The following is a 16,914-nucleotide window of genomic DNA, read 5'->3' on the forward strand; positions in this document are numbered from 1 at the left end:
CCGGCCCCCTTTCCTTTTAAAAAGCTAATTGCCCAAGGGGAATGAGGTCCCCAGTGCCTATAGAGGGAAATTTTGGGGCCCTGAGTTTGGGCTCCCCGGGGCATGTGATGGCTCGGGGAAGGGGGCTACATAGACCATTGTGGCCCAATAAAAATATTAAACTTGGGAAGAAGAAAGAAAGAACAAGGAAAAGGTATATTGATACAAGATTGATGGAGAGCAATTCCTAACTAGTAGGTTGTTAGGTAGGTTTGTGTGACCAAATGAGTGCACCCATGTTCTTTTCCGCACACTGGGACAATCACTGCATAATGTTATGTTAAAAAGATTATTTACCCTTATGTTAGCAGAATTCAGGAGCCAAAGACTTGGAGCATCGCACTCGCTCCTTGGAGGTATATGGTACCTTCAACAAAACATGTTTCCTGGTGCAAATTAAATATTACGTGCCAGACAAGTGTGCCTCTCCCACAGCCATACAATCTGTGATGCGTCGCATTGTTGATGTGCACGATTCTGAATGCGATCAATGCACTCGTTTGCAGTGGTGACGCCAGAAGGCGGCCCACTCCGACATATAGGCTCCGCTACAGGCGAATGTACCACTTTGGACTGGAAGCACTGGCTACCTTACCATCGCGCATCACTTCGGCATGTATGTACTGCCACACAATAGTTCACACTATGGATCATGCACAGGACACAACTTGAGGTCTAACACACTTGAAGGCAGTTGCTGTGCACCGGATGAGTTGGTGACTGGAAACGAGACCAGAGCCACAAGTTCCGGAAGTCCGCAAGCTGAACACCGACTTGCCCAAACAACAACTTTGCCTTAACCACACATGTGCAAGAGGATGTAGCCTAATGGCTTGAGTGGTTGAACTCGTAGCTGGGGAACCAGGTTCGAGTCTCGGCAACGACGCTCAATATCCTGTGATTCTGGGCCCCGTGCCCAATAAAAATGAATGTGTCCATCTGTAACGAAACTGGTGCCCATGTAAAGCGCTCCGATACCTGATATTTTCGGGTCTAGTTTGCGCTATATATAACTCTTTAAAAAGGTTCAGAGTAGTTTTTAGGAGGTCGGGGTAGTTTTTAGTGGGTGGGGGGTTTGGGGTAGTTTTTAGGGGGTGGGAGGGGTTCAGGGTCGTTTTTAGGCGGTGGGGGGGGCTTGGGGTAGTTTTTAGGGGGTGTGGGGTTCGGGGTAGTTTTTAGGGGGTGTGGTGGTTCGGGAAAGTTTTTAGGGGTGAGGGGAATTCAAGGTAGTTTATAGGGGGTGGTGGGGTTTGGAGTCGTTTTTAGGGGGTGGGAGGTTCGGGGAAGTTTTTAAGGGATGGGAGGGGATCGGGGTAGTTTTTAGGGGGTGGGGGTTCCGGGTCATTTTTAGGCAGATGGGGTTGTACTTAGGGCTCGGGGGAGAGGGAGGGGCGTGATAACCTTAGCCATGGATAGCTGTTTACCATGCATGCCTTTCTAACAAAAATTTGTGGTAAAGCAATTCGTGGTTAAGACTCGGTCGTTGTAGAGACCACATTGTTAAGGTAGGCAGGGTAGAGGAACTCGTTGTTCCAACATACAGCCGTTGGTGACTGACTAGCAGGACCCAGTCCTCATGAGGATAGATTTGTAGTATGGATTGTGGGTCCATTGTCGACATCTGCTAAGTTAGCATGAGCTTCGCTGCCATGAGGCTGCTTTTGCGCACGACACTGCATGCATATATTTCGCAAGACTCTGTTTGTGCCCTTCTCACATGAGAACTGTCTGCTTTTCGCGTTCTCTACCATGCTCTGAGGTTTAGTCTGCCGAAGATGTAGAAGGTCGATCAACGATGCCCTTTATTATTCTGTTCTGGTCAGTCCCTTGCATCTAGACATATCATGACACACACAGCTGCACTACTGGAAATCGTATGCTTTAAGATTGCAAGCTAAGCATGTTGTTCACACACTAGGAGAGACACCTTTCCGGAAAGAAGAGCTGTGCTTGTCCTGAGATGTAAACCTTTCATCTAGGCCTTGAGGTATGGGGTCTGCTGACAAAGCCCAGAGGTCTTCTTTTTTTATAATAAACTATTTATTACCACGGGGAGGGTGGTAAGGTATTGTAGCCCTTTTCCACTGTCTATATAAAATGATATCCCCGTTTGTATTCTATGGAATTGTGACAATGCTGACTATACTGTGTTTATGCATTTTGCTGCTAGTAATGGCATGTGTACTGTACCATAGAGCGCATTAGTTAAAATATACATTTTAAACTATACAGTGTCTCTGATTAGTCGCATTGTGGACAGGTATGAGTGAGTGAGCGAAAGAGTTGTCTGGCTCCTGCGATTCCTGAGAGTCGAGAGTGTCGTGTTCTGGTTTGTCTAATCATTGGTAGGTTTGCTGTTAGTCGGCGAACGAATGGGACACTATAGCTAGCCGTTTAGGAATTTGGGTACTAATGTGGTAGGTTGGTACACCCCTATTCACCGAGGTCCTGTTTTCCTGTGCATAGTTCTGTATATATGCAGAATCCCTGCAACAGATTGCATCCCAAACTCATTGCCAAAAGAAAGCTGTAGTAGGTTTCATGAGGCAGCATGCAGTAACGTCATTTATAACATTAGGAGCGCCAAGCACCAACGGGCATTAATGTTAATAGAACAAGTACTCAGCGCCAGTGTTCCAACAGTACTGCGTGCTATGGAAGCACGCGCACATCCACAGGAGGGAGGGGGCAAGTGGGAGGAAGAGGCAAAGGATCACTGTATTTGATAAGAACTACAATATTTAACAGGATACTACGCATTCTCCAGTGGGGGATCATCAGCCATGGCTCAGTGGCAGGAATCATCATCAGCCATGGCTGCAAAGGTATGATGATCAGTCCTGATCCAGCAATAGGATCCTATATTGTGGCTCCTACTGCAGGGTCCTTGCTCCTCCTTTCAGCGGTGTGGAGCAGCGGCCAGGGTGCCTGACTCCGGATCACGGTATTCATGGTTCAATCCCCAGTGCCGGCGGCAGGTTAGCCCACTACCATGTGACTCCAGGCAATAGCTCGCTTAATCTTCCGGATGGCCCCCAGCGCCGGGACACCTCTCCGGAGGTAGCTGTGCTCTTTACAAATGCTGGTATTTCATATTTCATTTCTGTAGCCCAAACTTCAATCAGGCTTAAACGATTCAAAGAGGTGCTCGCTGTTGTGCAATCACGCAAAGCTCCAGCCGTCAAGCCCTTCATCTGCAGACATAAAACCCTGTAAAACAGATCATCGCAAACTTCTCAATAACTTCCTCATAAATGAGAGGGTTTCCTGGTTATTGGGGACTTTAGGTACAGGGTGCTACAAATGCATCAAACCTTGTAGTTCTCCCATCTGCATCATCAACCCAATCTCTCTACCAGGCAGGATTTCAACACTGCTCTCACATCTAGGACCAAGGAGATCCGGATCTAATTCACGAGAAGGGCACCACAAGCTGGTAGGGGCTGTCGGGCCATGGGAGCAGCTTAAAGGGCTGCGGCCAGTTTGCTTTGTAGCCAAAGAGGCTTTCGAAACACATTTTTTTCACTTGTGCTTCATACTGCACTTCTTTTTCTAATAAACGGTGTTAATGTAACCGGCTTTAATGGATTTCAATGTAACTACGAACAGATGGAAGGCTGTGTTGGCCTTGTCAGGTTTCAAACATGCAACTTTGGTTACAGCAGAAGTCTGCAGCAAGTGTTTAACTCGCTGAGCCATATTCCTGCTCCCTTGCTTCTACTTTTTCTCTTCACTGTTATAAACACTCCTCTCCAGGAACGTAAAAAATAACGTATTTGTAAAGCGCACGTTCACCCAAAGGTATCTTGGCACTGAATAACAGATGTTTATTGTTACCCAACTCAAGGAACTCATTTTATCGACCTCGGAAGGATGAAAGGCTGAGTGCACCCGCCAGGATTTGAACCTGTGACCATGAGGTCAAACACAGACCCCTACAGTGGACACATTAGTCCACTGAGTCACCAGACCGGGGCAGGACCCAAAACAGGTGGAGAATGCGGCATGCACGTTTCACTGACTTGAAACGCCTCGCCCTGCACCTTTGGATTAAACATTAACTCATGGAAGCTAGAACATGCTTCAACTGGTTCCACTTGCTGCCAGTTGACGATACGTTCTAAATGGAGACCTTTAAACAGGAACGCGGAGCAAGACACACCCTGTGCACACTCGGCGAAGGGCCTGACGACACTGCACAGGAATCCACCCCATGTCTGATGCTCAACAGTCAGCTGGTTACCAGAGTCACTCCTTCCACCCATACACCGCACAACATACTCTACCAGTGGGACAAATGTTCAACTGCAAAACCCTTTATTCGGTTGAGACAAACCATAAAAGCACAGATATAAAACATGAGAACTTTTAAAAGTACAATCGATTTAATAAAATAAAAATAAAACCAGCATACAGTATATCCAAAAGACTTTTGTACATTAGAAAAATAAAGTGACTTTGTGCATTACGAACAATTGATACAGATCTTTTCTTCTCTGATTGATGCTGAACACATATGCAACAACACTAGATGGATTCTAACTAGTGACTAGAACCAGCCAGTTAGGAGTACTCAATAGTTGCAAGCAGCTATTTCCCAGCAATGCTCCTGCAGTTGACCAGTGGGACCCATTTTTAGTGATGGCTTGAGACATTATCTTTCTCTGGAGAATTCTGTGCCAGATGTATGACCGTGTTTAGCGGTCACAAACAGGAAACTGAGCCATTTGCGACTGTTAAAAAGGGTTGTAGTATGTACGAACCCTATTTTACAAGTCGGTAATCTGTTACCCGCTCGCAAAATAGGGTTTGCGAGCCTCTATTAGGAAGGGGGTACTAAGGGCGGCCCTTCCTAATAGCGAGTCACACTGGTATGTGCAATTGTTTTGCAACTGCAGTTGCGGTCACAAATGAATCGCAGTTACCACCTACTTCAAGTAGGTGGTAAGCCAGTCGAAAATGAGAAGGGGGCCCCAGTGGACCCTTCCCCTTAGTGAATGTATGCAAAAATATTTGTTAGACCATTGCCTGCCCTTAAAACATGAAAAGAAAATGTACATTTTCTTCTTTTAAATGCATCCAGTTTTCCTTTAAGGAAATGGACTGCATTTGAAAAAAAGTTGCTTTATAGAAAAGGAAACACAGACATGGTGGCCTGCTGTCTCCAGCAGACCACCAGCCCTGTGTTCTTGCCCATTCCCAATGTGTTGCAAATTGCAACCTGCTTTATGAATATTGATGAGGCAGGTCATTTGCGACCCCATTGGGAATCACTAGATGTGTCCAAGACACATTAGTACATTCCGTTTTGCGATTCGCAAAAAATCGCAATTTGCGACCCTCAAACCAGAATAGTCGTACACCTGGCCCATTTACAAAATTGGTGCATGTACCTTGGTGCACTGGACGCAGAGACCAGGCAGAAAATGCGTAGGTCAACCAGTGATCCTGGGTCATACAAGGTCATTAATAGAGGTAGGTTACACACAGAGCCCACCGGGAGCCAGGCCCGGACCTCCTCGCCCAGCGCACCCACTGAAGAGACCCCACACACTGCATTACCTGTGCCGACGTGTTCGTGAGGCCCGTTCCTTCCAGGTCCAGCACCTCCAGGGTCCGGCTGGACGCCACCGCCACGGTCAGCATCCCTGCGATGTGGTCACCTGGAGGCAAGCGACAGTCATCAGAGGACCACGTGATGAGCAGGTCACCTGCATCAAGTCACAGGGCTGCGCATGCAGATGCAGGACAACCCTCAACGTTCAAAGGATGCACAATCACAAAATCTAAGTGCAACACAAAAGAACAATATTGCATGGCACAGACCTGCACACGAAATTCCATGTCTTTTTCTGCATACTACGTGTGTGCTTACTTCAGCAGTCCTGAGGGTTTGTTACAGGAAGAGTTGGTTGCTTATCTTCTGAAGGGCCCATGCCTTGTACCATTCTGAGCAGAGGAGCTTTACCACAAATTCTCATCAACCCTCACACAGCTCTCTTTGTTATGGGACACCCAACTGCCCACTGTGAATTTGCTGCACCCTGGTACCTATTTCTACCAGCGGTGTCACTCGGGAATATTACAACCAGAGCGATTTCTCCCAGCGTCGCTCTTAGCTAGTGAATATTAAAGCACGTGGAGTTGTGAGGATGTAACAACAGCCAGCTCCGATTTGTTTACGCAAAGATGGTAATGATAATTATGGGGCATATTATCAAGGACAGGCGATACATTATCGCCGCTTTTATGTGTTCACATCTAACATGGGCTTCGATTGGAATTCATAGAGCATATTATCAAGCCCATTATCGCCGCTTTATCGGCAGTTTCCTGCCGATAAAAGCGGCGATAATGTATCGCCTGTCCTTGATAATATGCCCCTATATTCTTTACTGTATGATTACTTAAAATCTTTTACAAAAGCGATAGCATAAAAAAGACACTGAGTATAAAAGTATAAAAGACGGCATGAGTTGTGCCATAAATGTATGCCATATAAAAATGTAATGTGTTGTGACGTTTATCGTCAAGTGACGTTAATCAGCCGGCGAACGTGTGCAGTTCGGTTTGTTTACGTAACGATGGGAGTATGGTATCAAGATACAAGTGGTTCACTAATGTCACTCCACTAAGTCGCTACAAACACTTCAGAAGGACACGAGAGCTGAGGGGGTTGTGAGCCTCTGTGGTACTAAGTCTCAAGTGCAGTTAGTTGCTAGTTGCAAGGGTTGTTGTTGGTTGTGATGGTAGGAGGTCTGAGCTGCGCGTTGTTATGGTTGGAGTTGCGAGTAATGATGGGTGATCAGTGACAGCTGAGAGTTGCAAGTTGGCATTTAGAAATAACTGGATTTGTGACATCCATTTACATTGTAATGTCAGAAGATGCCGGGGTATTTACTTTATTCTGACTTCTTATAGGTAAGCCTTGTTGGGTTGTTTGTTCTTTATGTTCTTAATAAATAATTCTATAAAAAAAATTACATTGTCCCTTTCCATTAAAATGATACTGGCCAATCTCCCTTAAAGTGCCTGAAAACAATCACTCGATGTATTCTCAGATGCCTTGAGGAAGCATGCGGGTGCGAAACACGCTTCAGAACACAGCGGGTACCAACGCACACCTTAAAGAGACAGACTGATTTAAAATTTTCTAAGCAGAATCTCTAAGATCATTGCAGATGTTTTTATGATTTTCAGATAGTGTTTATTTTTGTATGTATTTAGTTGATATATATTTGAACTTGTGCAGATCTTTGTTCATGCTAGCCCTTCAGCTCACCCTTTATGGGCCCACGTTCAGCTTTGTGTACCACAACAGAAGCAACACTTTTATTTGGTCTCTGTAGACATGCAGCGGTGTTAATTCTGCCCTTCACGTTCTGTGCTCTTACCAGACTTTGAAATGCTCATAAGACTCCATTCTGAGTTTTTACCAGACTTGAAAAAACTACCCCTGAAGCCTTCCAAGAAACCCTTACACTTATATTATGAGCTTTGGCATGACTGAGAACATGGGAGCAATTAGAAAGATACTGGCTGCTCCAGCCACCCATTTCTGATGGTTCGCAAAACAGTCAGACCCAGTGCTTAATTTGTAAAAACATATGCGCAGGGGGCCCTCGTCAGGGGGTCACTTCAGATTGGCGGCTTGTACCACCCATTGCGCCTACCAGTGCTGCCAGTGACAACTGACTGTGACAATTCAGACTATTCCAAGCCCCACAGCTATGAGAATGGATTCAGCGGCCTATTATTACTCATTTTAAAGTATATTGAATTAATAAACAGCTGTTTTGCTTATCTTAGATTAGATCTACAGCACCACCATGTGTCAGACTCATTAGTGCGAGTGTTGACAATTAAGTGCAGAGCACCGTAAACCACCGGCTCAAATTCAGCTCTGGCCTTTCCTTGGTATGGATTGTCCCAGGACGAAGGCAAATTGAGGATTTGGGTATTCACTAGCATATAAACATTTCAAATATATGTAAAGCACAAGCAATCTCAGACAGAAAAAAGAGAAATATGGATCTGGGGTTCTAAAATTGCCCTGCAGATAAATCCAGAAAACATGAAATGTGAAACATAGCAGAAGTGAGGTTAGCACCCAGTCTCTCACCTAAGGGGTTGTAGTCCAAGTTCAACACCCGGATCTGGGAGCTGTGAGCCACTGCGATGGCCAGTCGAGCCCATCCCTTAGCCGTTACTGCGGGATTTGCGCTTAGGGTCAGTTCCTTCAGCCCTAAAAGGAGAAAAAAAAAACAGTTCCGAACTTCATTATACAGTGGTACATAGATAGCAATCTCAAATAAATTTTTGTATTCATGTTCACAGTAAGCCATGCCTCAATCCAGAGCCACAAGAGTTCTCAATCGATTCTCCTACTTTCTACTTGGGCAACTTAGCCCGCCTCAAATAATGGAAGACCCTCACCCACAACCATGGAAAATAACCAAGCTAAAGCGACAAATACAGTTTTAAAAACTTCAGATCTCTACCTGAGCCAAAGATAGGCACCCACCATTTTTCATACCGCCACGGACAGTGTTTCCAGTCCTAAATTTTTTACCTACAAGTCATTGTTATCAGGAGTGTCAGTCAGTCTATTTAATTCACTGGAAACAAATCAAGGCTACAACATCCAGAAAAGATTAGGTTGCCCCATGAAAGCCCAGGGCTGGACAGTTTCTGTGATGACACAGATTGAAGTAGCCACCGAAAACCTCATCAGAGCTCCTAGCCGTAGCATCCAGGGGAGTTGGGACCTTTAAGGAGCAGATCAATTTTGAGCGTCCATATGTGAACCAGTGAAAATCAGCCGTGGACTTTCGAGGTGCTTGGAAGAACTCTTTTATCAGCCCTGGATTCTAGTGAAACAGTCAAGCTTGCACTGTCCCAAAGAGCCCCCTTCTGAGACTTGGCTCCAACAGGAGAGCTACAGGAGGAGGCAAGGACATCTTCATAGTAGAGGGCCATGGACAGACTGGAATTGTACATACTGGAAGCCACAACAGAGAATTGTGATTGTAGGAGGCTGGCTTAGTATATGGTGTACACTTATTTAAGTGAAGCACCCTGCACTAATCCAGACAACACTTATGGTGATTTTAGTGGTCTTAGACTACCATAGAAGTGGTAGCTGAAGAGCCTAAGACTTAGTCCAGAAGGAGAGTTAAGCAGCTTGTTTTACAACTATACATTAGATTGCATTGTACTATGTCCTAGCATGTGTGTTGATTCTGTAAGAATTGCAAAAATCAATAAAATTTGTTTTTAAAAAAAGCAGCTTGTTTTACCAGAACTAATCATACAGTGTAGGTTAAACGAAAAATAATCAAACAGTGTAGTTATATAAATATTTATATTTATTATACACACTCACTAACGCATTGGTATATCTCCTACCCAGAGATATGAACACTGTACACAAAATATTTCAAAAGGAAACAAGTAAGTAAGTACAAATACACAGTGGAATGCGAACTGTGAGCCTCGGAGGCTGTGTGAAGAGTGAAACACAGCTGCATACTTAATGCAAGTCAAAGGGAAAGTCGTAGTTGCAATTTTTAAAAAGAAGGACCCTTCCCAGTGGACCCTGAAGAAACCCTGTGGAAGATGGAAGGTTGGAGAGCCACCCCACATGTTGCTACCCCAGGAACCAGGATACCTATACCAGGGAAGCTAGGTGCATAGGTGCGAAGTGATGTCGGAAACCGCCTTAGACCACAATGGAGGACTTCAGGAAGATGCCGCTGGTGAAGGAGGGAAAAGAGTCCGTTGGAACCCCAGGATGGATTCTTGACGTGGAGTACCTGCAAGCAGAAGGGACAGAGTCTATGCCATCCGGAAGTGACCAGGAGGAACGGAAGACCAGTGACCACCGATGACGGAAGAAGCAGGAGAGTTGACGGCGACCTTGCTGCTGCAGCTGTGAGGACCAGGTGATGCTGTGGATGACCAGGAGCTGTTCATGAGCCGTCCCATGTTGGAAGTCAAGAATCAGAGGGACGGTGTCCGGCGAGAGCACCAAAAAGTCTTGGCAGCAGCAACAGATGTGGTAAATGAAGGAGGTGCAGTGTCTGGACCAGCAAGGTCCAAGGGACTCACCAAATGCAGGAAAGTCAGAGCAGGCCCGGAGCAAGCAGGGAAGTTCACTGAAGCTAAAGAAAACCCTCAAGAGGACACACAGGCCGAAGGCACAGGAGTCGCAAGAGGACCTCGAGCAGCTCACCAAGGATGCAGGACCACGGTGCAGAGGATGTGGTGAGGACGAAGATCTGAGCAGCAAGAGATATTGGAGCTGGAGCTTCTTGTAGCCTGAAGATCTCTCGAGGACATAGTCAACAAGCCTTGGCAACGGCAAGTCAACGCGGTGCAGAGGAGTTCTGTTCCAGCGGTTCCGATGAGGGATGCTGGCCTCAAACTTGCTGAGAAGACAGTCCAGGCCTCAAGGGAGTTGCAGGACCACCACCTGTGTTGCTGAGCCTTTCGGAGTCTTTGGGACCTCAGGAGTAGCAGACCGGTCAGCTTCATTGCAGTGCCTGCAGGAGAGTGACTTCTTCGCTCCAAGGGAGATTACTTTGGGTGTCTTTGATGCCCACAGACCTGGAGAAGAAATGGTATGAAGCACAGACGACAGGCAGGATGACGAGACCAGGGGCAGCAGGAGTCTTCCCAGATGCAGTTTCAGTTCCAGGCAAAGTCCAACAAGTCCAAGGTGCCCAGACGGTTGAAGTAGAAGTGGTTCCAGATCTAAATATTCACCCATGACAAATATGAAGAGCCACCCACAGGTAAGCCCTTAAGTACCCAAAGGAAAGGGTTGGGACGATTCAGGGATCCCTCCCAGAGGACGGGCTGGACAGAGGGGAAGATACCTATTTCCTTTGTCTACGGGGCCAAGGGCTCCTTGAACTGGTTCAAACTGGAGTAAGCAAGGAGGGCACCAACTGTGCCATTCAAAGCAGTCTGGTGACGCTGGCAGGCACCCCCACCCCAGCCCAATGTACTAAGTCCTGTATGGGAGGTGGCCACACCTCCCTGTGACAGGAAACCTATTGTTCTGCCTTCCCCTGCTTGAGCTTAGCTCAGCAGCAGGAGGGCAGAATCATGTGTGTTCGGCTGCAGCACTAGCTTGCTGTCAGACCCTGGAGGGCATATACCAGTGGAGCCCCGCAGTACTTGGGATCCTACATCCAACTCTGGAATCGTGGTTGTGGTAGGATTCCAACTTGTTTGATACCAAGCATGACCGGTTTCAGTGCAGCCAATATATAGTTAGACATCTCGTAATTGTCTTGCTGTCCATTATATGTATTAAATGGCTGACCGCAATTACAAAGCCTGGAGAATCGACTTCTGGGTTTGTAGGGGGGTGTCCTGTTCATGCAGGACACGCTCAGACTTATGACCTAGAACCCTGTGTTCAGGATTTAAAGGCCTGCATTAGGGATGGTTTATAGGTTTTAAGTGTAGTGACCCCATTTATGAGGAACCTTATATCTGTTGTACTTGGTGCAAGCACCACCTCAAACAGGCTGCAATGACAGGTTTGTAGTCACAGTTTAAGTTGACTCCCATGGGTGGTATAATACATGCTGCAGCCTGTGGGAGACCTCCGAGGTACCTATGGCCTGGGCACTTCAGTTACATATATTAGGGACTTAGGAGGGTTCACTAGTAGCCAATTGGGAAGACACCAAAGTACTTACCACAGTAAAATGTAGCGAGAGAGCACAGTGACTGGGGTACTGATTAGCAGAATCCCAGTTAGACGAGTCAGAAAATAGAATAACAACAGCAAAAAGTGGGGGTAACCATGCCCGAAGGATCCTACCTTCCAACAGTGATCTAGTGTTGATTCAAGAATCTGGTCTGGTGGGAGGATACCCCAAGAGGTAGCGTAAGGAAAGTAGTGGCGGGGGAGCATATGAGGGACAGAGCTGAAAAAACATGCACTCTCATGGATTCATACGCGGACAGGACGCATGCCGTTTCGGCAGTTCTCCAGCCACTAGCTTATCAGGGCTTGTGGGCAGATCGGTCCCCGTGGTATTCCACATTTATACTGACAGCTCGCCTTTGAACATACTGTAACGTCCACGGCTGCCTACAGGTTGCGTATAACAGTGGTGAGGTGGCTGCAGTTCAGATTTAGGCATTCCCGCCAGTTGAACACAGGTGCCCATTAGTATTGGACCCTGGGGCAACCTGTGCCTACTTTGTAAATCCCTGCAGAATTGGGCCTTTTTTATTGAACACTTCTGGTTAATGGGTTGTGCACCGCTCCTCAATGGTTATACACTGCTTAGGCTGTGCTCCAGAATATCACCTCCCTCCCTGGTGTATGAGATACTCTACTAGTCGCACACCTGTTCCATCACAGGTGTGTCACCCTGGGCACAAGCTACAAACGCTGGGTTCCAGCCTTAATAAACAACTTCGTTCATACTGTAGTTTGATTGGTAATGTTTATTTCTTGTTATCACCAATTCATTCACTTTGAATTCCATTCAGTTCATGTTAGGCGTAAATACAAATTATTCCAATGCATTTCGGTGCATTTATCACCTTCATCAGGGAAACGCCTTCGGATGTCTTTCTCCAAGCTGCTGGGGTCGGCAGGCAGTGTGCAAATGGCGTGGCTCACCTCTGAGGTGAGCCAATCGTCTGAGGTGAGCCACGCCATTTGCACACTGCCTGCCGACCCCAGCAGCTTGGAGAAAGACATCCGAAGGCGTTTCCCTGATGAAGGTGATAAATGCACCGAAATGCATTGGAATAATTTGTATTTACGCCTAACATGAACTGAATGGAATTCAAAGTGAATGAATTGGTGATAACAAGAAATAAAATTACCAATCAAACTACAGTATGAACGAAGTTGTTTATTAAGGCTGGAACCCAGCGTTTGAAGCTTGTGCCCAGGGTGACACACCTGTGATGGAACAGGTGTGCGACTAGTAGAGCCTTTTTTATTGAAGCCAGCATCCACTGACTACTGATCTCATATCTTCCACAGTTATTTATTCTGCCTGCAGGTACAGATAACCGTGGGGACAAACTTCTCCATTAATATTGAAGACCCGGTCTGTTTGAAAACTTTATAGGATCCGGCAAATCCCTCGACAGAATGCATCGGAAGCAAGATGGCAACTGACTGGCACCGTCGCGAGGACGCTCCGCTGGGTCTCCCCTCACACGATAAATCTGGATGCCTTCGACCGCTGCTGGTAGCAGAACAATGGTGATCTACTGAATCCAGAGTTAACTCCCATCGCGGTGTGCGGGAAAAAAAACAAAAAAGGGAAAAAAACTAAAAGACATGCGGCAGAATAACATTTTCGATTCGCCTTTGCAACTCGTACTCATGCTCTGCTTTAGCCGCAAGGATGTTGTGGTGACGGTCTAGTGTTAAGAGACCGGAACCGGAAGGGAGCGCGAGCGGAAGCGGAAGGCGGCCATGTTAGCTAGGCGCCGACCGCGATCAGTTAAGCGGTGTTGTCCCGGCGCTCCGGGCGGAATAAACAGAACTTACCCCTCACCCTGGCTCTTGTCATATGTAAAAGGGGGTTCCACAATGGCGACAAGGATGGGCGCTCACCCGCGGCACCAAGTTTGAGGCGGCGCTCGTCGGCAGTCGCCGGCGCAACAGGAAGATCGTGCACACACGGACGAGCGTTTCCCGCCGGTGAGAGAGACGCTAGTCGATCCCGGAGCACGGCAGTGGACAGCACAGGCGGCAGTTGCTGCAGAGGCCTTGCTCCCTGTCTGCCACTACATACCAGGCAGCACTAACGGACGTCGAAGACGACCACAAGGGCTCAGACCACACACAGAGCGCCAAGTAAGCAGAAGGCAGGGCGCAAAGGGGACACAGGAGGACATAAGCAGTGAGTCTCCACGCCGCAGTAGGCGAGGGTGCTGGGGACCACAGCGCACTTCCCACCGTGCCACGCTGGCGGAGCGGCGAGACCGAAGCGGAGGGTCTATTGAGGACGGTGGGGAAGGGTCCCGTTCTCTGCAAGCTACAGCTGAGGCGTCAGGAGGCGCGACCAGCAGCGAACGCAGTGCAGAGGAAGTAGACACGAGACTAGCGCCTGGCAGCCCACCCAACAGAGGGTTCCCAGCTCCAGCAGACCCCAGGGTGAACAGGAGGATGGCATCGCAATCCACCTCTCTCACGCAGATGGTGCCCTTTCTTCCATCGAGAGGGGAGCCTGCTATTCCCTGGGAGGATTGGAAAAGGTATTTCCAGAACTACTTAGAGGCACTAGAAGAAGAAAGCGGAGCTGCGTATTCGAGCAAAAGAAGGAAAAAAATCTTATTACACAACTTGGGCCCAGAGGGCATCAGAGTGTTCAACACCATTGTCAAGGGGCAGAGAGCTGACACAGACACAGATGTTTTCAAACATGCCATTGAAGACCTGGATGCGCACTACAGACCTGTGGTGTGGTGGCCATCGACAGACACAGTTTCTTCCATAGAAAACAAGTAGGAGGTGAGACTATCGACGAATATGTAGCCGCACTTCAGAAACTCGCTCTCACCTGCAAATTTGGTCCCCTCCATGACGAGTTGATACGGGACCAAATCATAATGCACACGTCGAGCACGCATGTCCAGGAGAAGTTATGGGTCAATGGTGATGCACCTTTGAAAGAAGTTTGGGCCATGGTCAAGAAGGCGGAGATGTCCAATCGATGCGCGCAAGCAGCCCGGAAGGATACAGGTAGCACACCGACGGTCTGCAGAGTCATAACGAACTACAAAGGGGAGAAGACCAAGCAGAAAGACACAACGAGGTACCAAGACAATAAAAGGGGTCCGCAACCTGTGGGAACAACCCAAAGGACAGGCAGAGGAGGAAGACCAAGCTGCTACAGATGTGGGAGCACAGCGCACCTGGGAAACGACAAAGCGTGTCCGGCGTTCAGAGCTAAATGTACATACTGCAATATCTTCGGACACTATGAAAAAGTATGCCGGCGCAAGCCCAAGAGCGCAATGGTCAGGTATGTGGACCATGAACAACAAGAAGATGAAGCGAACCGAACAGAAGAGGAAGAACTGGAAGAATTCCTCTACATCGACGCCCAGATACTGGATGTGGGGTGCACAGAGTCGGACAAACCCAGGCTGAATATGCATATAGGAGGAGTGCCCATAGAGATGATAGCGGACAGTGGAGCTCCCATCACCATAATCCAAAAGCAAGTGTGGGAAAAAGAATTCGCAAAAATAATTAAGGAAGAGCTACAACCAATGGACTTACGGCCAGTCACGTACACGGGGCAGAAGATACCCATGTTAGGATACTGTCCGCTGCTTTTCGATTTCAGAGGGCGGCATGCCAGGTGCAAACTGTATGTGGCGGAAAAGGGGCCGTCAGTGTTAAGTTGGAAGGACCAAGGAGCGTTAGGAATACAACTGAACCCAGGAGGAATAGAGGAAATAATGTTGATGGACATGGAACAAAACTGCGACAACGAGGCTTGGCGCAGGGAGTACCCTAAAGTGTTCAATGGGCAAATAGGTGAATTGGTCAAGTTCAAACACCTCATCAAGTTGAAGGAAGGAGCAAAGCCAGTCATACACAAAGTGAGGAACATTCCTTTCAGGTGCCGGGAGGCAGTCCAAGCCGAACTGGACAGACTAAAAAAAAGTGGGGTGATACAGGCAATTGAAAGCTCGGAATGGCTCTCGCCCTTGGTGGTGGCCCAGAAACCAAATGGGAAGGTGAGACTATGCATCGACCTCAGGGAACTGAACAAAAACATCATGGTCGACAAGTTTCCCCTACCCCGCATCAACGAAATGTTAGCCAAAACGAAGGGCATCAAGTGGTTCTCCACTTTGGACTTATCCTCGGCCTATCACCAGGTGAAGCTGCATCCCTCATGCAGTCATCTTACGTCCTTTATCACGCCTTTCGGTTGCTACAAATTTGTCAGGATGCCATTTGGATTGGCATCTGCAGCCGCAGTGTTTCAAAACCTCATGCACAGACTCTTCAAGAAGGTGGACGGCGTCCAATTCTTCCAAGATGACATTCTGGTCATGGGAACGTCCAAACAGGAACACAACGAGAAGCTGCACCAGGTACTTCGCACACTGCAGGAAAACGGGCTGACTGCGGAGTGGACCAAATGCAAATTCAGGGTACCGTCAGTGACGGATCTCGGACACGAAGTGAGTGAAAGAGGCATTGAGCCAAAGAGAGCCAACATGCAAGCCATCCTGGACTCGCCGGCCCGAGGAAGAAGGAGGATGTCAGGTCATTCCTGGGAATGGCTGAGTACTATAGCAAATTCATTCCCAACTTCGCCACCAAAACTCACTACATCCGTCAATTACTCAAGGAGAGAAATGGATTCCAATGGAACGAGGAGGAGCAGGAAGAATTTGACAAGTTGAAGCAGGAACTGAGCAACACCATACCATTGAAAGGATTCGATCCTGAAGCGGACTCTGTTCTCACCACCGACGCAAGTGACAGAGGCCTGGGAGCAGTGCTGATGCAGAAATCAGAGAGGAGCGAGATGAATACCATCAGCTTCGCTTCGAGGTCCTTGGCACCGAACAAAGAAAAGTTTAGCGTCATTGAAAAGGAGATGCTGGCAGTGGTCTGGGCGATGGAGCGATTCAGGCAGTATCTGTGGGGGGCCAAGTTTCTAGTGAGAACGGACCATAAACCTTTAGTAAAAGTGTTGACATCAAGTGGACATGCCCACGCCACGCCCAGAATAGCGAAAATGACGCTGCGACTGTTGGACTTCGTGTATGAGGTGGAGCACATACCAGGACCACAAAATAAGGTGGCTGACTTCCTGAGTCGAGCAGCAGCACAAGAAGGAGCCGACAATCAAG

General features: G+C 47.7%; 1 protein-coding gene across 2 annotated transcripts in view; it reads right to left on the minus strand.

The window, feature by feature from the left end:
* LRRC73 (leucine rich repeat containing 73) overlaps positions 1 to 16,914 on the minus strand; it is a 154,043-nt gene that overhangs the window by 58,077 nt on the left and 79,052 nt on the right. For both annotated transcript variants that reach the window (XM_078647442.1, XM_078647441.1), the window contains exons 3-4: positions 8,162 to 8,284; positions 5,602 to 5,702 (exon numbers count right to left, since the gene is read on the minus strand). In XM_078647442.1, coding sequence (XP_078503568.1) covers positions 5,602 to 5,702; positions 8,162 to 8,284 — 224 coding nt within the window. The remainder of the gene's footprint in view (positions 1 to 5,601; positions 5,703 to 8,161; positions 8,285 to 16,914) is intronic.

The sequence above is a fragment of the Lissotriton helveticus genome, chromosome 6 (genome assembly GCF_964261635.1).
Source record: "Lissotriton helveticus chromosome 6, aLisHel1.1, whole genome shotgun sequence".
Taxonomy (NCBI): Eukaryota; Metazoa; Chordata; class Amphibia; order Caudata; family Salamandridae; genus Lissotriton; species Lissotriton helveticus.